This window comes from Biomphalaria glabrata, chromosome 6 (genome assembly GCF_947242115.1).
Source record: "Biomphalaria glabrata chromosome 6, xgBioGlab47.1, whole genome shotgun sequence".
In the NCBI taxonomy this organism is placed as follows: Eukaryota; Metazoa; Mollusca; class Gastropoda; family Planorbidae; genus Biomphalaria; species Biomphalaria glabrata.
Genome location: NC_074716.1, coordinates 14,973,721 through 14,996,294, shown reverse-complemented (window position 1 = coordinate 14,996,294; position 22,574 = coordinate 14,973,721). Strand labels below are relative to the sequence as shown.

Here is a 22,574-nt window from a genome sequence, read left to right as displayed (position 1 = left end):
AGAAGTTGCAAAGGGACGAGATTCTCCCTCGGGACGTGAATGTCACGGAAGTAAACCCAGCTCGTGCTGTCCCAATACCCATTTGATCTCGGCCTATCTGTTGCTCAATAAGCGCTGTTTGTTATTTTAGTGTGGTGTTACCGTTACCATTTACTTATAGTGTTATTTATTACTATTTTTTGCTCTACTTGATTTGTATTCTAGAGTCAAGTAAACACGCTATCTGTACCAGACACAGAGGACTTATAAAACACGCTATCTGTACCAGACACAGAGGATTTATAAAACACGCTATCTGTACCAGACACAGAGGATTTATAAAATACGCTATCTGTACCAGACACAGAGGACTTATAAAACACACTATCTGTACCAGACACAGAGGACTTATAAAACACGCTATCTGTACCAGACACAGAGGACTTATAAAACACGCTATCTGTACCAGACACAGAGGACTTATAAAACACGCTATCTGTACCAGACACAGAGGACTTATAAAACACGCTATCTGTACCAGACACAGAGGACTTATAAAACACGCTATCTGTATCAGACACAGAGGACTTATAATAAAACACGCTATCTGTATCAGACCCAGATGACTTATAAAACACATCGGCATCATTTAAGAATATAAATAACAAAATGTTTTTATTGCTAAAAAAAATGTAGACCCTGTTATTTGAAGTCTGTATTTTAGAACAACCTAATTCTTTGTTTACATCTGGAGCATAAACAAGTCTAACACTTATGCTCAAGTCAGTCACAGACATCTGTGAGCAAACAATGACTCTGGTTGTAGTATCTGCAACTCGGATTTCTAGATCCAGAAGACGTAGAAATAGATTATATTTTTTTAAGCCATTATTATTATTATTATTATTATTTGAAAATGTGATTTCAATAAACAAAACTTGAATACACACTGTGCTTTATATACCTACCTTTAGGCAACACAAGCTAAATTTTAGGGACTCCACTTTCTTGGGGGGGGGGGGCCAAATAAGGTTCCAGGGGAAATTATCAATTATTTTGAATGAAAAATTGCCTGACGTTGTAAACAACAAAGGCGTAGGCAGAGGGGAGTTGGATTTACAAGGGACCCAATATCTCCAATAGATTAGGGCCTTGTCAAGTCTATAGCCTGATGGGACGGCGGAGATTGCAACGGATAGGTTCCGACCCTAGTTCTAGACGACAGTCCAGAGAGCATACCACATGACAGCTAGACAAAGATTTCCGACTAGTTTGTGTTGTTGTTGCTTTAATGTGAGGCCAGTTTTTTCGAGTTGTCGGAATCTCGAAAATCTTTCTTGAGAAATGCTGCGTAAACCACCGGTTGATAACATTCAACTCTACACAGGGCCGCCCCGAGGGTTGTGGCCGCCTGCGAGCGAAATCGAAAAATGCCGCCCCTCACCTTTTTTTTTCTAGAAATAAAATTAATTAAATTTCAGCTGGACACTGTTCCAAAAGTGGCCTTTCATTTAAATCCATTTTTTGTAGACCATTCCATTTTTATATTCGCATTAATGTTGTAGCCCTCAAGTACAACTATGAATCATGCACAAGGAACATTTTCGTGCCTACAAGTCTGACATCTTGTGTTGTTGTTGTTGTTTGTGTGTGATAAAAAACCCTAAAAACTGATCTATTTCTGACTACTCTCTTACGCTACTGAATTTGCGACGATGAATTTATAATAGATGAGCTGCGGCGGGCATATTACAATGAACAGTGTAAATGATCATGATCTATATAAAATTTCTCGGTGACTTAGGCTGCTCAACAGTGTTACATGGTCTGGACATGAATACGTTAACTTGTTTGTTATTATAAGTTAAAGCATAATCCGAAAATAAAAATCTCGAAATACAAAAAGCCATTGACAGTGGAACTTTTTCAACGTTCCGTACACTTTCATAATAATTATCACGATTGTATTTTGGAGAGATGTGTATTGTATCCACAATCATCTGACATACACGGAGTCAGAGTTGCCTACACATTTATCAAACAAATAAAGCAACTCTGCGCTAATATTTTTCTTGAGTTTAATAGAAAGTAAATAATCCAAAGTACAAATCACTTATACAATGCCTCGATATAAAACAGTGTTTCTCTCATTCAGTGGTGGTGACTCCCTAGGATAACAACATTATTTTAATGTTTACTACCGGTAATAGATCTACTTACAGGGTGAGCTATTCGACTCAAAACAAATATTACTAACAACCCGCGAAAATATTCAAGGCCAGAAATGAAAAGGCGCTTATGGAAAATCCCGTTGTAATCCCTCGCACGCTGCTCTATTTTATTTGTTCTAGTTTCCAAAAATAATTTCTTCTGTACAAATATCGTTTATATTTTCAAAGGATAATGAAATAATTAGAATTTATTTAAAGTATTTGATTTTTTTTTCATTTAATTAATTTTTTTAAAAGTAATTTTGGAATAATGATTTGGCCGCCCCCCTAAACTCATCCGCCTGCGTGCAATGCACACATTGCACTGTTTGCACAATAGGTAGCCTTGACTCTACATACATTATGTTAATGTGCTGCCAACGTTTAATGAGCATTAGTCTAAAGTACTCTAAATCCTGAAAGCAAATAATGAAAAATGTTAAAGCTACTTTTAATTAGAGCAGAAAAATATGTCTATTAAATTGTTCCTACTCCAAAGTTTATCGTTTCGGCTCTAATATCGTTCTATTCCAGAAGTTATCTCTCTTTTTTTTCTGTTCAAGACGAACGCTCTAGCGACAAGATAAGTCTTACAAAATTTGTTTTCATTGCTTGCCATAGATAATAAGATCATAAATATTAAACTTACGAACAAGAATGTTAAGTAAGGATTCGCTAACTTTGCCTGATTGAAATAAATCAAATTATGTTCGTATCAGCAAGAAGTCTAGAACTCGGACCTTGCAGTGAGTGCCGTTTTGTGCACCTGTTTCTATAACACACGTGTTACCCAGATCTGTTTTAAAAGTTTATGAACACACCAATGGGTTGCAAAATAGTCGTGATGATTATGTTTTGTTTTGTTGATAGTTTAAATTCCTTAGATCTCTAGACTCTAGACAGTTTTTAAGGTTTCTTCTTTAGATATCCCTACATTTTATTTGAGAATCCCCACTAGATCTTCATTGAAAGGAGGGGGTTTATCTTATAGTAACGTACTATCATCTTATTCTTATGGTAACATAATATCATCTTATAAAATTATCTTATTGTAGAATAATACCATGTTATAGTGACATAATATTAACTTATAGTAACAATATCATTTTATAGTAACATATCCGTATTTTAAAATCGCACAATATCATCTTATTAAACACCTATTTTGTTTGGGGGATGACCGTAGATTAACGGCAATTTGTGTGTGAACTCAAAGGCAGACGGAGAAACAGATATGCCATTTAGAGCTCTTTAGAAAACACTATCCTGGGTTTCCCCTCGCTGACATAGAGGAAAACAGCTGGGCTGGTTGTAGATAGCTTTTAAAAAGTTCAAGGAACTAAGACTTTAACACGTAAAACCCAAAAGAAAAGCTCTTGTCGAAGACATGCTCAGACGGGCGAAAAGAGAACATTAATAAGCCCCTCGGAGCTTAATAAGCAGATTGCAAATGAATCTTCGCATTCATGCGAAATACTGCACTCATTTTTAGTCTTAGGACTCTTAAGTCAATCATTGATATTCATATAGTAACATATTGTCATCTTATTGTAACATGCTGTCATCTTATAGTAACATACTGTTACGAATCTCACTATCCAGGCTCTCTGCAAACTGCACCATACACCACCAACTTAAAGAACTTGACAACTCAGGGCTCCAAAATAACGTAAAGGTTTAATGTCCATAAATAACAGCCAATACTGTACAATTGGCAGCACGTAGAACAGTACAACTAGCTCTGCGATAACAAATATCTCTCCGATAACACCGTTCCGCCGTATCAAGTCTTGCACTGGCCTCTCCGTCTCGTTCCGGGCTTGCACTGGGTTCAACAGTTCGGGACTGACTTCACACACTTGGGCTCGATGTGTCGGACTCGATCACAGACCAAGATCAAGACGCCGGTCGTCTCAACTGTACTTGACAGTACTCCGCACTGAACCGTCGTAATGCTCCGTACAGAACCACACCGTTGAACTGTGCTGTAGTCGACCGTGTTCTGAACTCCTGTCGTGAACCCGCTTTCTGAACCGTCTTGACTGCGACACCTCCGCTCTTTATATAGGGTCCCTACTGGCCTTCTCGAACCGGACAGAACGCCGCTCGACGTTTCTAGGTGGTCAGGTGACTACAACTCTCGTGACGCTGCGATCCTTCCCGAACCGTCCTGTTGACACGACTCGGCTGACAGTCGTGGCTCGTCACGGTTGACCGCTCGTCTAGCGCTGGCCTGGGGCGATTTGCGTCGGCTGACTACACACACACCACTACCCCTCTCTGTGCCACCACCAGGTTTATAACAATACTGTCACCTTATAGTAACATACTGTCACCTTATAGTAACATACTGTCATATTATAGAAACATACTGTCATCTTATAGTAACATACTGTCATCTTATAGTAACATACTGTCATCTTATAGTAACATACTGTCATCTTATAGTAACATACTGTCATCTTATAGTAACATACTGCCATCTTATAGTAACATACTGTCACCTTATAGTAACATACTGTCATCTTATAGTAACATACTGTCATCTTATATTAACATACTGTCATCTTATAGTTACATACTGTCATCTTATAGTAACATACTGTCATCTTATAGTAACATACTGTCACCTTATAGTAACATACGGCCACCTTATAGTAACATACTGTCACCTTATAGTAACATACTGTCATCTTATAGTAACATATATGGCAACCTTATAGTAACATACTGTCACATTATAGTAACATACTGTCATCTTATAGTAACATACGGCCACCTTATAGTAACATACTGTCACCTTATAGTAACATACTGTGACCTTATAGTAACATACTGTCACCTTATAGTAAAATACTGTGACCTTATAGTAACATAGTGTAGCACTCCTTTGGTGTCGATGACTCGTGCTTGTGGCATAGACCGTGACCCCCGTGACCCCGTGACCATATCGAAGGCGCCGCATAGACCCACTTTGCTGACTATATCTTTCTTCTTCTCCGCAGAGACTCAGGTGATGATTGCAGATATGACGACAGCGAAGATACGCCAAGTTCGTTTTGTTTAACACTCGATGACGTCATCATGGAGGTTAGGTAGCGCCTCCTCGCTCTTCTTTTTTTTTTTTCATTTTATGGACCAATAATGTTTTGGCTATTAATAAACATCACTATGTGTAAGCATGATAGCCATTGGAATCGACTTAGAATGTTCAGGAATCGTAGTTAATTTTTGCAATTATTGATATCGGTCTTCGCTGTTGTTAGAAGCTAGTCATCATCTCAAATCTGCTAGAGCGTAACCATGGCGACTGGGACGCGCTTGATGCAAGAGATCAGCGATCAGTTTCTAAACTGCAAGATCTGCTTCGAGAACTTCCGGGAGCCCAAGACGCTGTCGTGTCTCCACACCTTCTGCTGTGGGTGCCTGCAGCAGCAGTATGACCAGGAGTGCGTTAGCCGGACTTCAAGGTACTCCATCTACAACAGACAGGTCACGTGTCCCTTGTGTCGTAAGAAGACGGACTTGCCCACTGGGGGCGTTAGGAGGCTACCGGACAACTTCTTGGTCTCCAACCTGACAGAGGTAGTGGCCAAAAGGTAAGCAGGCTTGTAATTTGGTTGTCTTGGATTGGACTTGCTCAGTAAATCAGGCACGCCCTAAACCAGTGTTTCCCTAACTGTTTTCCGCGGAACCCTAGTGTTTCGTGAGGCCTGAATATGTGTTCCATAAAGTACTGGAATAATTAACTAATAGACCATCCAGTGGCGTAGTTAGGGTGTTGGGAGGAGGGGGAAGAATCTGAAAATCCCCCGCCCCCCCCCCAAATAAAATGAGTGTTTTTTTACATTAAAAATTAAATATTACAAAAAATGCAGGGGGCCTCAAAGAGGTCAAGCCCACGCCCCGGGCCCACACACGTTGATAAAATTCCTAGCTACGCCCCTGAGGCCATCACGTGAATTAATCTCTCTAAAAAAAAAAGCAAAACAAAGTGTTCCGCTAGTCAGAATGTGTGAAGTGATCCCTTAAGGAAACTGTTTGGGAAACACTGCCCTAAACATTAATATCTGTCGAGTGGCGAGTTGAATACCGAGAATACTGTGTTCAATTTTCTCATGAAACAGACTATAAATCTTAAAAGACGTCTGAAATCAAACTTCTATTTTAACCCTAATCTGTTGTTCACGCACTGAAAGACATCGACCAAGTTGCAGAATATGATTATTATGTATATAACCTTGACATTCCATCTCAACTTTTGTCCGCACTAATAAAAACGTCATTTTAAAAATAATCTATTCCGCACAGGGAGTCGTCTGCTTACTTGGAATTCACAGTCAGCGAATTCCCGGAAGTGTTTTTTTGTGTTTAAAAGGTTTTCATAAATCTATAGACTTATCAGAAACTTTCACGTTTTCATGGACTAATGCTGAAAATCGAGATTAATGGCCTGTGGTCTTTTTTTAATCCGGGAATCTAAATAATGAAATTCGAATGTAGACAACCTAGACTGGAACCCACAGGGGAAGACAAGTACTGTAGCTGCCCTGTACTCCACTGGGAGTTCAAAGGTTTAAGTCTAAGCACTTCCGTTTGTAGCACAAAATAGTTATTGCAAAACTTATATCAAATCTGTCTGTCTGTCTGTTAAAAAGTATGTACTCGTTATTTCTCCCACACCCAATCACGGATAAAGCTGAAATTTTACACATTTATTTCTTTCAACTGACAACAAAAGAAACAATTATAAAAAAAAAAAATTAGCTAATTAACTATTGGTAATTGAATATTTTGTTTGATATCTCGAACAAGGGAAAAAAATTGTACTTTGATGAATTAGTGCCCTTTATCGGTCTTCTGAGGCTTAGTGAACACAAACATGAAATAGAAACGATAGATAACTACACTGTGATGAACTTAATTAGGTGATTCCCCGATGTAATTTATAATAATAAAGACTACTTATATCTTTTTAATAACTACTGAATATTATTTGTTAAAGGAAATATTTTATTTAATAAAACTTTTTTTTAGTTTTGTAGATAAATATTAGCTCATTAGACATTGTCTTCAATTTGGAAATAAATAGTATTGTATACTGTTAAAAATAGTTGTAAATGAACTAGCATTATTAAATGTTCGATATCTCAGTCAATTTTACGAGATCACTTTGCTTTAGGCCTTGTGTGTTTGATGTTTTTCAAACTTAACATTTGTATAAACTGATCACTTGCAGGACTGTGTCCAAAGTCCCACCCTGCGAGATCTGCTTCAGTGTCCGAGGCAAGAGCGTGGATGCCTGCAGCAAATGTCTGGACTGCACGAAGCTTTTGTGCAAGGGCTGCGTCGACCTTCACCTCGCTACCAAGGTCACACAGCAGCACAGTCTCATCGACCTGGAAGGAGAGAAAGACATCCAGTGCAAGGTCAGTGCAAGAGATATACACTTTGCAGAAGTAACCAATCTTACAAGAGATATACACTTTGTAGACGTAACCAATCTTACAAGAGATATACACTTAGCAGACGTAACCAATCTTACAAGAGATATACACTTTGTAGACGTAACCAATCTTACAAGAGATATACACTTAGCAGACGTAACCAATCTAAATACTTTAAATCCCTCCCACAAGTTTGTTCCATTTTTTCCCTTGTTAACCTACTCCAGGTAGACTCTCTGGTTTTGTTCTTACCAGGCTAATTAGTTATTGATGAAGTATCTACCTGGCAATCATATAGTGTTCCAGGACTAGGCTGACACTTACAAGTAGGAGAGAAAAAACTTTAAGAAAAAAAAAAGAATTTTGATTTATGTCAGCAACAACATATGAATCTGTCTCAAGTTGTTTGGACACTATGCGTCCTTCACCGTCCGGCATTACACCGTGACCGCAAAATGACCGTAAGGCACTTTGAAACAGCAATGTCTTGCCTGTGAACTCGACCATACGACGCCTTGGATACTTGACGGTTTTTGTAATCGTTGCACCACGAGATGAACCTATCACAACGCAAGAAGAAATTAATAAATACAGATGTGAAATAACTAGGTACGGCACGGCAAAATCCAGTCCATTATGAAAACGAGTCCTGTTTTATTTTTTCCATGCGGTTAAAACCGTGTAGTAGACGAGCCATCGGGGAGCATGCGCAGTTAGGTATATAAGAGTTTCTTTGACGCATTCATTTCACGTGTTCAATGTTTTCTTTAATTTTTTTTCTTATAGATTCACCTAGACGAACATGTCCGCTTCTACTGCGGTCCCTGCGACGCATGCATCTGTGTCGTCTGCGCCTTTCAGGAGCACAAAGACCACGACGTCTGCTCTTTCAGCGATGGATCCGCCAAGTACAAGAGCGCTCTGGAAGCCCTGTTGACCAAATGTAAAGACAGGCTCGGACAAGTCAACACCAGGCTGAACATCATCGATAAGTTTGAGTTCACGATCAAGGATGTAAAAGATACTATCAGAGACCTTGCAATAAGTTACATAGCTCAGGTAAGATTCTAGTGGCTACCATCAGAGACCTTGCAATAAGTTACATAGCTCAGGTAAGATTCTAGTGGCTACCATCAGAGACCTTGCAATAAGCTACATAGCTCAGGTAAGATTCTAGTGGCTACCATCAGAGACCTTGCAATAAGCTACATAGCTCAGGTAAGATTCTAGTGGCTACCATCAGAGACCTTGCAATAAGTTGCATAGCTCAGGTAAGATTCTAGTGGCTACCATCAGAGACCTTGCAATAAGCTACATAGCTCAGGTAAGATTCTAGTGGCTACCATCAGAGACCTTGCAACAAGTTACATAGCTCAGGTAAGATTCTAGTGGCTACCATCAGAGACCTTGCAATAAGCTACATAGCTCAGGTAAGATTCTAGTGGCTACCATCAGAGACCTTGCAATAAGTTACATAGCTCAGGTAAGATTCTAGTGGCTACCATCAGAGACCTTGCAATAAGTTACATAGCTCAGGTAAGATTCTAGTGGCTACCATCAGAGACCTTGCAATAAGCTACATAGCTCAGGTAAGATTCTAGTGGCTACCATCAGAGACCTTGCAATAAGTTACATAGCTCAGGTAAGATTCTAGTGGCTACCATCAGAGACCTTGCAATAAGCTACATAGCTCAGGTAAGATTCTAGTGGCTACCATCAGAGACCTTGCAATAAGTTACATAGCTCAGGTAAGATTCTAGTGGCTACCATCAGAGACCTTGCAATAAGCTAAACAGTTCAGGTGAAATATTAGTGGCTACCATCAGAGACCTTGCAATAAGCTATATAGCTCAGGTAAGATTCTAGTGGCTACCATCAGAGACCTTGCAATAAGCTACATAGCTCAGGTAAGATTCTAGTGGCTACCATCGGAGACCTTGCAATAAGCTACATAGCTCAGGTAAGATTCTAGTGGCTACCATCAGAGACCTTGCAATAAGCTAAACAGTTCAGGTGAGATATTAGTGGTTACCATCAGAGACCTTGCAATAAGCTATATAGCTCAGGTGAGATATTAGTGGTTATCATCAGATACCTTGCAATAAGCTGTATAGCTCATGTGAGATATTAGTGGTCCTTCAGGTATTTTACTAATGCTAGTATTAAAGTTACAGTCTTTTTTTTTATTTTGTAAATTTATTAGACTTTAATGGCAAGATATTATTTGTTTAAATTTGTAATTACTAATGAAGTAGAATGTCCGTGGTTCTATTCCTATTGATATGTTAATTAATTAGGCTTACGAAAAGTTGTTGGGTTTAACCATCTTTAAATGATTTGATGACTTTTAAAAAATAAATACAGGTATTGATAATTATTACGTCCTACCCATTTCGTCTCATAATTGTTAATTAGAGATTTACACTTTGCTAATTGGTTTTCCTGGCTGATTTAGGCAACCTGATCCATGCAATAGTCTAATGGCATTAGGAAATAAGGAACACATGTATGAATTTGTCCTACCATATGGAACAAAAAAACATTGTCTTTATCTGTGTACTGATTACCTTTCTGAGTATTATAATTAGGTTATGTTTTTGTATTTGTAATTTATTGTTCAGTGTTTTATGCATGTTGCTACTTTACTTTTTAGTCTTCTGTGTCTATAAATATAGTGCTTTTACTAATGACGTTACTCTAGTCAAATGTAACTACTCATATATAACTCTTGATTGGATTCAGGCCCTAAGATATTTGAAAATATGGGGACGCTTTGTAATAAAAAAAAAAGGGATTTTCCCCTTTGCTATTTTATCAAAATGAATGAAATAATACTTTTGTTACTTTAAATTTGGGTCCAATTTATTTATTATTATTATTCCCATATTTAAATGATGGTTCTACTCTGCATACGTGTTAATATCAGAGTCAATTATCATAGTAAAAGTAAAAGCATTTCGTTTTATAGAAGTTTGTGTTGAATCCCAAACGCGATGAAAACAGCAGGTTTGCAGTCTGTGTACTCTCTAATAGGATAAACCTGGCCACAAGGAAAATGGCCATGGTTTGAAAATGTGTTTAAAATACTGCATGATAAGCAAAACTGACAAATGATTTGATCTGGCCAGGGTTTCTGTTTTGATTGAAAATGATTACTTAGCTTGACATATTTTAACTGCCTAAAATATTGTTTATGGTTTCTATAGCAACTATACATTTTAACAATGACGTTACAGTTTCAATGAGTAGATTTCTAGATTTATTTGTTTAGATATTTATTCCTTTGGCTTCAGTAACAACCTAGCGCTATAGTAACCCACATGATAGATTGTTTCTTTATGGATTGAAATGTTTATTGAATTCAAATCTTCTTCTGACTACAACATCCAGTTTCCATGAAGTCAGCAATGTAAATATTTTAGTGACATTATAAAATTCCAGAGTGCATATGCTCACCACCTGGTCTCATGCTTTGGATAAAGTGTGAGAATTATTTTGTTACATTTTTTTCATGTCATTTTCAACCGACTTTTCTAGCCGAGGCCATTTTCATCTCGAAGTGGAACATAAGCTCGTTACTGTTTTCATAATAATTTAATCTATTATTTTATTATTTTAATTATTATTAAGTTGAATAAATAGTGAACCCATTATTGGCTCATTCCAATACATCGTTAGAAAAATAAAATGTTTAAAGACAACCAATGGTTCTTAAACAAATAATCAAAGTTAAATTTGAAGTAGGCTTTTTTTTTCAAGTGAAAAGTGTGTGTCTTATACAAATGCATCACTTGCATGTTTGTCGACCACTGCTAGGACATCTACATTTACTGCAGAGACTTAATAGATTCTATTTACCAAGTTAGGACATACACGCATTTACGTTATTTTTTCCCATTCATAACTATAATAAGTTCGGGCTACTACTGACTTAATTGATTTTTTTTTTAAAGCGGGACAACAAAGATTAGAGGTAGGTATTTCCTAAAACATCACTGTAGTACAAGATCTTTTATGGTACATGCGGACGTTTTATCGCAATAAGTGGATAAAAAGTTGCACATTAGAGTTGCACATTAGAGCGTAGCCAAATGAGATGTTCAAGTGTTTTGCTGAGTGGCTACGTAGTTTCCTTTATTACATTGAATTCCCAGTCCATCAATTCATAACCTGTAGTTTGTAGTGAATGAGGTCCAACATGAAGTAGGTAGCCTACTATCTTTCCTAAATGCAATTACATAACTCCTAGTGTTTTATTTTGTTCCATTAGTAGCCAAAAAAACTTCTATCGCCAGCATTATGATTTCATGTTTACGAAATAAGTTTTCCATGATACATACGATTCAATTGTTTGTGTCTTGAACAGGTTCGAACCAAAGAGAAGGAGCTGATGAAACACATTGACGACTTATACGGCGGGGAGATCAAAACCTTTGTAGAGCAAAAGTCTGTCCTGCAGGAGAACCTGGATGAACTCCAGAGCACCTGCAACCTGACGGATATTATGCTGAAAGACAAAGGCGTGGAGCTTCTCCTGATTAAGAAAGAGATAGAGACTAAGATGACACAGCTTTTGGAGCCGGAGCTCCCAGTCATTCCATCAGACCCGAGGTACGACGTTAAGTTCGTACCGGGAGATGTGGCCCTGGGTCGCTTGTCCTACGGGCTTGGGCTTGACTTGGAAGAGGTAGAGAAGGAGAAATGCCTGATGATGAAAGGAAAGATGGGTGTTGATGGTGTGGTGATGAACGGTGTCGTAAACGATTACCGTCATGTTCCGGATGTCATCACCAACTGCACGCAAACCGAGAAGTGCAGAACTAAGGAGGAGGCGACCTCTATGCTCTCAGACATGAAGAACGCTTTCCGCAGTTCTGTTTCGCAGACAGAAAAGCAAGGGCTGATAACTCGAGACACATGCACAATTCAGGTGGAGACACGAGAACGTGGTGTTTCCGCGCTTGTTAATGACGTGAAAGCCAAGGGAACTATGACAGAGCGATCTGATGTCAGATCTCTTAAATGTCAGACAGACCGTTCATCATATGACATCGCTGAGGCCATTGAAAGGTCGGTTGGTTCAAACAAAGGTTCTTTGACGACAGCGGGAGATAAATCAATCTCGTTGCAATACAATGGTAATTCCTTCTCCGGGGACCAAGAAAGTTGCAAGAATGCAAGCCCTGTTTACTATTCAAACGGTAGACCAGAATGTACACCAGTACCGGACCTCCTCTACAGCAGTGAAGGTATGACGTCACTGTCTTGCACACCCGCTCGCAGAATCCGAAGCATTAAAATACAGACCAACATTTCAGCTCTTGACATCGCTGGCGAGGCTAGCGAGAAACAATTCATTCAGGAGGTTCTTCTGGCGGAGCCCAAAGACGAGCGATTGAAACTGGATGCCACTGTCACATCCAACCTTACCAGAGCAAGGGAGCGGCGCAGGCGTTTAGAGGGAATCGAGTCTGCTCTGGGAGATAGACAGCTAGAGAAGAATTCACAAGCTTGTCCCATCTGCATGGGTAAACCGCAAGCCTCGAGCGTGTCACCGGCTGTGTCACGTCGACCTTCCGTCGACTGCAGCACCGCCACAGAAAAGAAAACACAGAACGAGAAGTCCACGTGGACTAACTTTGTTAGCTTCACGGACAAAGACACCAACACGCCGCAGGTAACGCAAGAGACCAAAGTCACCTGGACTGAAAGGATGGCGACATCAGACAGAGCCACCTGCACGGTAGGCGTAAAGTGTCAGGACAGGGCGACCGGAACAGTTGCCGCCAAGGCTGTTGACTTTGGATCACAGGTCAGTCCCCCTGCAAACGTTGTAGCGACCAACACTCCGGTGATATACTCCAGCGAACAAGAGTGTCAGACGGCTGTGGAGACAACTGAACAAGGAACAGTGCCTGACCCAGACATAGAGAGGGCCTCAGGTAAAAGTAGGCCCTTGTCGGTAGCTCTTGATAGTTCCGTCGATTTTATGACACCTCCGCAATCACCTGTGAAATCTCTGGTTAAAATGTGCGATAAAGCTTCTGACCCTATCCGAACGCAATGTTTGTCTAGGGCCACGGAGACTATCAAAGTTAAATTGGTGACATCAGCTACGGAGACCGTTCTGGCCAAGACATTAGACAAGGAAACCGCAACGCTTGTCCCAAAGACCATCGAGCAGTGGACGGAGACGGTCTCACCCACAATGATCAGTACAGGAGTTACCCCTCCAGTACCTGCTACCATAGACGTGGGTGTAGCCACCAACGTGATGCTGACCAATGAGCAGGCTACTTGCACGGAGGTCAAGGCGTATCGCGAGTCGCACACCGAAACTGTTTTGGTAGTCTGCGACAATGAGACCCTGACGGACACTAAGACATTCTCGGACGCACAGACCGCAGTGGAAATACTGACGGAGAACCAGGAATGTGAGACCAACAAGCTGGACAATGCGGACGAATGTTCAATGACCGATACGTGCACGACCTGGGAGGATCCCAGGCTCGACAAAGACTCGCAGAGCCCGCAGAGCGAAGCCCCTTCACAACGCAGCTCAGTGACCAACTCAAGGCGACTTAGGAGGAGGGCGAGAGAAGTCCAAACAGCCCCCGTGAGGTGCTCTTTTTGTTCACGGGCAACGCCTAGCGGTGACGAGTTTGTGGTCGAAGGTGCCCCAAACAGCGTGGATGTTGTCAACAAGTCCAACAAAGTATTAGCATACACTCAAGATGTCGGTACGATGGCTATTTCCTGCATCACGTGCTATCACGATTTCCATGAGGCAGGCATTCAGACATCTCAACCACAGCTTTATGACAAGGCCTCGGCAGCAACTTTTGAAATCGATCAGGATTTTTTAGAGCGTGCACTCAGCAGACAATTCCAGGTAATTGCAGTGCATGTGTTGCCTTAAAGATTAGTGGGCGAAATGCGTAATAGAAAGTCAAAAGAGGTATTTCGTTTTTATATAGAATATATTTATGTTGCAGTTTCAATTTGTTCCTTTTTAAGTCTTAATTTATAGAACTTTGATTTCAGTTGTTAATCACAGTTAAGCAAAGACTAGAAATACTTTAACGTTTTTTTTATACTTGTAAAATTGCAAACTGGTTTGTTTTCTTTTCCTGATATCTAAAAACCAGCAGTTTTCTGGGGCCTTTACTCTCAAAAACATCTTCTTTTAGCCTCATTGTTCAGCGTCCAACTTTCATAAGTGTATAAATTGGACATAGAACACACACAAAAAAGAGTTGAACTATATCTTTCTTTATGTTACTTTAAGTGAACTTAAGTCTAAATAAATTGACAGGCTAAACTAATCAACTCACTAACTTTGTTAATAAAAATGAATCAATTATAACTGTTTTTTTAATCCAATAATACCAATTATTGTACTTTGATTGTTCTCGCTAGAATTATGAATGCAACAATTTATAATCTGATTTAATGACCCTAATTATTTAATGACCCTAATTCTGCTCTGTTTCTGATCTTTAGGATGCGGCTACGTCCACGGATTCTTTGCCGCATTTCGGACTGCTGAGTGAGTGTGACGTGGACGACCTGATCGTGGTGCCGGAGGCGACATTCGAGCTCGTGCTGGACCAATGTGACCTCATCATGGTGGACGACGAGACCAGCACAGACTTTCTGCAGTACGCTGAGACCGGAACCCAGACCTTAGTAGCTAATGACGATCTGATCAGCGCTAAAGAATGCCTTGTGACTTCCATGACGTCCAGCATGGCGGACAGCACTGGCAGTAAGGGAATCGGAGAGGTCATCCGGTCATTGGTGTTGAAAGAAGGCCTGATACCCGAAGCTTGTCCAGACGCAGGCGCCAACACGCGCCAGTTAGTCTCAACAGGTGTTAACACTGTGCCCAAAGTCACATCAGAGAAAGAAACGTGCACTTCTATAAGAAATCTTTTAACCAAAGGGACAATGACTTTATCAGTGACTTCCATGGATAAATCTACGAGCACGTTCAACCAGGCCAGAATTGTAACAGGCACACCTCTCAGCAGCAAAACTAAGTGCGAAGATAAGGTAACAATGACTTCCAAGGCTGACTTTAAACACGTTGGTACAGAAACTGATTCCACAACCATGGACGGAAAGATTACTGCATGTATATCAAAGCTAAGAAACGTTTCAGAGCGTTTGAACAGTCCACCAGCTAGAAAGGCGTCCGATTCATTCTTCGGCTCTGGTTTCGCGTCGCCTAAAACAGGTAGCAAATTACCTCACGAAATTCCGTTATCGCCTGACTTGAGGAGTGGTCGAAATTTTGAAGACAAACCGGAAGATGTAAGACAGAAACAGGTGAAAGATTTATTAGAACAAACCAACGCTGTGCTGAAACCAAAGGAACAAGTGTCTGGTAGAAAACCACAACCTATTACCACCCTTAAGTGCCGCAAACCAGCAAGCCTTAGTTCAGCTTTAGACGCAGGGAGCTCAAGCCCAAAGCTTTTGAGGCCAGAAGAAGCAAAATATGATAGTAAGAGTCTTCCTCGGGGATTTCCCTCCGACAGACCAGGAACTGTGCGAATGGGCAGTCAGCCTTTGATACCTAGTCGACTTCCTTTATTGAGATACAATTCAGCTCCTGGCAGAATAGCTACAGTTCCAGCCCAGACTTTATTACAAAAATCCAACCAATCAAATGCTGAAGCAAGTCGTAGAATGTCACCTAGTAAAATTCCCATTACTAAAAAAATGAGTCCTCCAGAATATGTTTCCAAACAGCAACATTCGGTTGACACCAAATCACAGGACCCCATCAGCCCGAAACCTCAGCTACGACGTCCACTTCCCAGCATTACAGAGACGAGAACGCCATCATCTTGCTCTGACACCTCAACTGCCTCACATGTATCTGTGGGCTCCTTCACGGGACCATCTTCAGCAGCATTGAACAGAATCTCAATTGAATCCTCCGGGCCGGCCAGCAGAATTTCCACGGAGTCCTCCGTCTTTACCGACCATAGTATTATTAGTTCCAACAGGCTTTCCAACGATTCCACTTTGACCATTTCTTCCATATCTCCAAATACCTCATCAATGAATGCCGACTCAGCCAGCGACACTGTCTTCGCCAAATCATCAACCAGCACTGCTGGCTCCACAGAAAACCTGGATGAGAAATCTGTGTGCACCGAAGAGAAGGCAACAAAAAAGAGCAGTATGGGTTTTATGCAGAGACTTCTATCCAAGAAAAAGAAACTTCCAGAGGAGAAGAAAAAAGAACCAGTAAATGTAATCAAATCTGGACCAACCACAGCTTCGGCAGTGGCAGCCCTGGCAACGGCCACTCCACCTCTTCCTACCCCAGCTCCCGAGTCGCACGCCCTAAGCAATCCTCAATTTCCTCCACACCACTATCCTCCGCCCCCCGAGCATAAAACCCCACCCCCACCAAGAAAACCACGCCCATTCGTCTACGTTAGACAAAGAATATTTTCCATCCAACAAGATAATGTGGAGGATGCAGAAGAAAAAAGAAGCAGGGAGAAGTCCGAGGAAATCAATGTTCAAGAAGCAAAGCCACAGACCAAAGATCTCAAAGATTCCCCCAAAGTATCGGAAAAGGAAAAAGCACTGGAAAAAACAAAAGAGAAAGCGCCAGAAAAAGTTAAAGAGAAAGCCTCTGAAAAGACCAAAGAGAAGTCAAAGAAAGAAGAGAAGAACAAAGTAGAGAAAGATAAAAAGAAAGAAGCGGAGAAAGAAAAGGTCAAAGTGAAAACAACGAAAGTTAAAGTCAAGAAAACGTCCGATAAAAGTGGCGGCACTACGGGGGCTAAGAAAGAGGGAGAAACAGGAAGCTAAATGTGTAGCGTAGGCTTTGACTTGAACAAACTGTGTGTGAGTTTCAGTGATCGCAGTGTACATCTATTGTTTCCACTCACTTCCATCTAGAGTTCTAGACCTAATTCTTGTTGCTCTCATGCTTTCCTTCACAGTTCCTTCGTTGAGTTTTCAAAGCTTTCATTTGGAAGAGGTTGCTCTCAATAAATCGCAAGTATTTTGTATTCATAAAATGACCCATGTCTCGCACCGAGTCCATAGCTGACTAGTATGGAAAGAAAAATTATAAAATATTTGAAGTGCCAGCCAGTGTAGGATTGGGAATGTTATTTACTTTAAGGCTCAATGAAACACACAAATGCATTTCAGAAGCAAGCTAATAAAACTGACAAAATGTCTGCTAGATTTAGATGTCTACAATTTCATAAAACAAGCGTTAGCATGTTGAAGTTGTTCATATGCATGTATTGCCAATAGTGTAGACAACCGAGTGCACGTTTAAAAAGAGAAATAACTCAAAAAATATAATACCATTTAAACGGCTTGTATACAATCACAGTTATTGGTCTTGGTTATTTTTTAACTTCATAATAGCACAATGCCTATATATAAATACATGACTGGGGCACAGCGAGTTTGCTATGCCAACTATGGCATGAAGACTCGCAGTAAAAAACAATTTTCGCATAAATGCAAAGAAATAAATACCAAGAACATAGTTTCGAGACTGATGATTGTATTTAACATAAATGACATGGTGTAGTTTGTTGATTGGCTGCCTGGCCACGTTGAATGCGCTTTGGACTGTCATAATGATGGTCCGAACATTGCCCGCCGTCATCCACTACAGGATGTTTAGGTTAAATTGTAATACTCTTCATTTCTGAAGGTGTACATCTGAAACTTACAAAACTAATAGCTGTTCAACAGTTACCATTATATCTTATTTTACATGTGTAGAAAACATTAGATAACCTTAGTATCACCGTACTATCATGTCTAGGTTTAGCAGACATCTGCACGCCAAACAAATAAAAAAGAGTACAAGGCTTTACAAAGTATTTTATATCCTCAAACTTTTTAGTAAATCATAGTTTGTAAAACTACAAGATATTAATCAAAATCATATTTCTCAGATGAAGCGAATTTCATGCTAATTCTTCATTAGCTCAGATATGTTTGAAGCTCCCTGCACGACATGTTCCTCAGATTGTACCTGGACTGTCGTCTCAATGGTCTTTGGTTCAAACCCTGCCTACCACCATCCCCCGCCGTCCTGCGGGAGGTTTGACGGATCATTCGAAACATACAACATAAGTTACATTCTTTGCTAATCATCTAGCACAGCATTGTGTAGATTTACAAGACACCAGTCTTACTATTTTGTTAGGTTTTGTTACTATTTTGTTAGAATTTGTTACTATTTTGTTAGATTTACAAGACACCAGTCTTACTATTTTGTTAATTAATTAATTTTTGCAATCTATAGGGCAGATAATATAAAGGTCGTTTACATAACTTTGCTATTGAAAACATTTAGTAGCTAGTTTCTAATATCCAAGGCATTTGCTTAGCTAAAATACTCAAACGAAGACGTCTTTGCAATCAACATAATTAGGCTTACGTGCAATCACATGTATTTATTTATTTTGTGAATAATTGAATGAATTTTACACCTTCTTTTCACAGAATTAGCTTTAGATTAAATATATTATTTGATTGAGTATATCATATTTTAGCTTGATTATTATACGCGTAGATAATATATTATGCAAATTATTTCCTAGTGTGTTTTTGTTTTCAATATTATGGCCAAATTATCTGAACACTATATACCTCTGTTTGGAATGTTGTAGCTGATTAATTTGTATAGATTGCACTTATTACTTGTATTATTATTATTATGCCAAGTATTAATCTAGTCTCACGTTTTCATTATGTTTATTATTACTTGACTTTGTATAACGTCATACGTACACCAGACTCATCCATCTGTGATACAAAACTGTATAACCAAGATGTTTAGAGACTCTCTTCGCTTCCTCGGAATTTCAAAATTCTCATGGAGAAATCAACACATTGTCTTATTTATTCCCTTCTATAAATTTATAAGCATGATAGAAGTTTTCGTTCTTGTGTAATGATAACAGGATGTTACGAACAGAGACCTACTCATCTATATGTGAATACCAGAGATTTAAGGGTGAATACCAGAGATTTAAGGGTGAATACCAGAGATTTAAGGGTGAATACCAGAGATTAATACCAGAGATTTAAGGGTGAATACCAGAGATTTAAGGGTGAATACCAGAGATTTAAGGGTGAATACCAGGGTGAATACCAGAGATTTAAGGGTGAATACCAGAGATTTAAGGGTGAAAACCAGAGATTTAAGGGTGAATACCAGAGATTTAAGGGTGAATACTTTAGGCGCTAATGCCCAGGCATTCATCTCATTTCCATGAGATGATCCATAGTCGCTTCGCGACTGAAGGAGGCCATAGAACTTTAGGCGCTGTTCAAAATGTGCAATATTTTTTTCAGAATATATCACTTTTTTTTATGTGACACGAAGTTTGACATTTAGCATTTTACAAGTGAAATAATTTGAGAAATTTCTCATGCAATACAAAAACAGTAAGAAAAAAAAACTATTTCATTGATATTTTTTTCATAATATATCACTTTTTTTTTATCTGACACGAAGTTTGACATTTAGCATTTTACAAGTGAAATAATTTGAGAAATTTCTCATGCAATACAAAAACAGTAAGAAAAAAAACTATTTCATTGATATGTTACATAGTAAAATGTCGATCTATAACCTGGCTAAATTTTGTGTAAGTAACTCATTGACTGCTATCAAACTACATTTAAATGCCAGTACTCCGTTTAAAAAATGTCTTGTCTTACCTATCTAACGGGGAAGCAATCCTTACTAATTATTGGTTGCCATTTTCCTCACTGTGTGTCATCAAATGTTGATTTTGTTGATTTTTCCCCTTCTAGTATTTGTTCATTTTGTATTACATTGTCACCCCATGTCATTATACAAACTTTTTACTAGTACAGTATGTTTTAGGTAGAGGTGTTTATACTCTAAGCATATTAATTGAACAGGTTTTCTTGTTGAAACCAAAAGAAAAATAAATTGTACACATTTTAAAATATGTAGTATGCTGTTATTTTACATTGTTTCTATTGCGCCTCACAGTGCAGATATTTTTGAGTTTTATTACGTGAATGGATAAGAGAAAATGTGAGTGCAAGACGGGGGGAGAGAAATAACAATAGAGAATTGTGGGAAGGTGTTTAATAAGTACAAGGTGTTAGAGGCAAGAAGAGCACCAGAAAGGGAAAGCTATGAAAAAACAAAAGATGGACAGAAGAATAAACAAAAATTATGACAGAGACAACAGCAAATAAAGAAAAAAGAGTGAGAGTTACAACATCTTAAAAACTAGAGACATTTGATTATCTCTACCAAATTAAAAATGAAATACAAACAGTGTATCGTAAATAAACTAACCTTTCTTTCTGTTATAAAACTACAGTATTCTTGCTACTCACTTTACAATCATTTAATTGACTAAGTGTTGATTATTTTTTTAAATAAAAAAAATGTGAAACCATTGTCTCTGATTATAGTTAAAGCTTTAAACTAACTAGACAAAACATTAGTTTAATACAATCAGCATAAAAAATAACATGTTTTGCAAATCCAATGAAATATCAATTATGTTTTAGAAGCACTGTGAAATTTAGTTTAGAAAGTGGCTTGTGGTTAATGCAGGAAAAAATGTCATGAAACCAGAGAATAAGACGCCGACTTATGCAGCTTCATTTGATGCACCCTCGTCAGAGATGAGAATAGAGTCTGCAATGCTCAACATAATCTTAATTACTCTGTCTGATAAAAAGTTTATACACGTTATTTCTCCTATACCCAATCTCGGATTTAGCTGAAATTTCGCAAAATTATTTCTTTTACCTGACAACACAAGAATCAATAAAATAAAAATAACCTAATAGTTAATTAACTATTGGTAATTAATTATTTTGTTTCGCACCTTGAACAAGGGATAGAAATCGTACTTGCCTACTTGGTAAAAAATATTTTTAATTGCGCAGATTTATTATGTCTAGGATAATTGTGTACATATGTTAGCAGGTCAGTGATGGCTCGGGCTCCAGGTCAGGTCTGGGCCTTTCTGCTAACTAGAATTTTTACCCAGAGACAGTAGGCAGATGGTAGCGCTACTGGGTGGTTTTGATCTGTGCACCTCGGTCTGTGACCAAGAGGCTAGAGTTGCCTAAGAAACCAGACATCACAACACAACTAAACTAACAAATCTAGCTAACTAAAAAAAAAAAAACCAACTAAATTTATACAAATTGTTGTACAGTACAGTACAATAGGGCAGTTTACAGCAGTTATTGCACAGCAGCAGTTGTTACACCACAGGAATTATAGCAAGCAGTCCCAGCTAATTTATACAACATTATTAAGTAAGATCGGCACCCCTGACCACTCACACGGCACTGGGCAAAGAACAAAAGGGGCTCAACGTGGTTACTGACCCAGCTATAACTGGTCAGCGCGAACAAATCGGAAAGCAATGACTTCACGCTAATTCCCTAACACTAATCTGAACAATCTATTTCCCTAATTTGTGCTTAGCTGAACGATACCATGAAATCTAGCAAATTATTAACAAAACGGACTGCACAACATTATATATTAAAATAAACTGCAATAAAAAAATAGAATCTTACAAATTATATCTTACAAAAGGGACATAAAAGTTATTTATATTTAAACTCCGATAGGGACAATATAGGCTACCGGTTATGGATCTAAACTTAAACTAAAATTAACAAATAACTAGGTATACTTATCGAACATTGGAGCTAAAGACAAAAATAAGTAAAACTAATCAGGGACACAAAAATAGGAAAAGGTTTCTACAACTCTAGCACTAACTAACAATTTTAAAAACTACTTTTCAGTTACAAATAAAACACAAATAACGGGGGGAAAAAACTAAAAGTAGCAGAATGTAATAATCGAAATTACAAACTATTCTGCACTAACCTATACAAAATGAAAAAAAAAATTCAC

The 22,574-nt window shown here is 38.8% G+C and overlaps 1 protein-coding gene across 2 annotated transcripts in view; it reads left to right on the top strand.

The window, feature by feature from the left end:
* LOC106057585 (mucin-5AC-like) overlaps window positions 1-20,626 on the top strand; it is a 52,321-nt gene extending 31,695 nt beyond the window's left edge. For both annotated transcript variants that reach the window (XM_056032053.1, XM_056032052.1), the window contains exons 2-6: window positions 5,195-5,788; window positions 7,429-7,618; window positions 8,423-8,695; window positions 12,003-14,528; window positions 15,140-20,626. In XM_056032053.1, the coding sequence (XP_055888028.1) occupies window positions 5,493-5,788; window positions 7,429-7,618; window positions 8,423-8,695; window positions 12,003-14,528; window positions 15,140-17,473 (5,619 nt within the window). In that variant the 5' untranslated portion in view covers window positions 5,195-5,492 and the 3' untranslated portion in view covers window positions 17,474-20,626. The remainder of the gene's footprint in view (window positions 1-5,194; window positions 5,789-7,428; window positions 7,619-8,422; window positions 8,696-12,002; window positions 14,529-15,139) is intronic.
* Window positions 20,627-22,574: the final 1,948 nt, after the last annotated feature.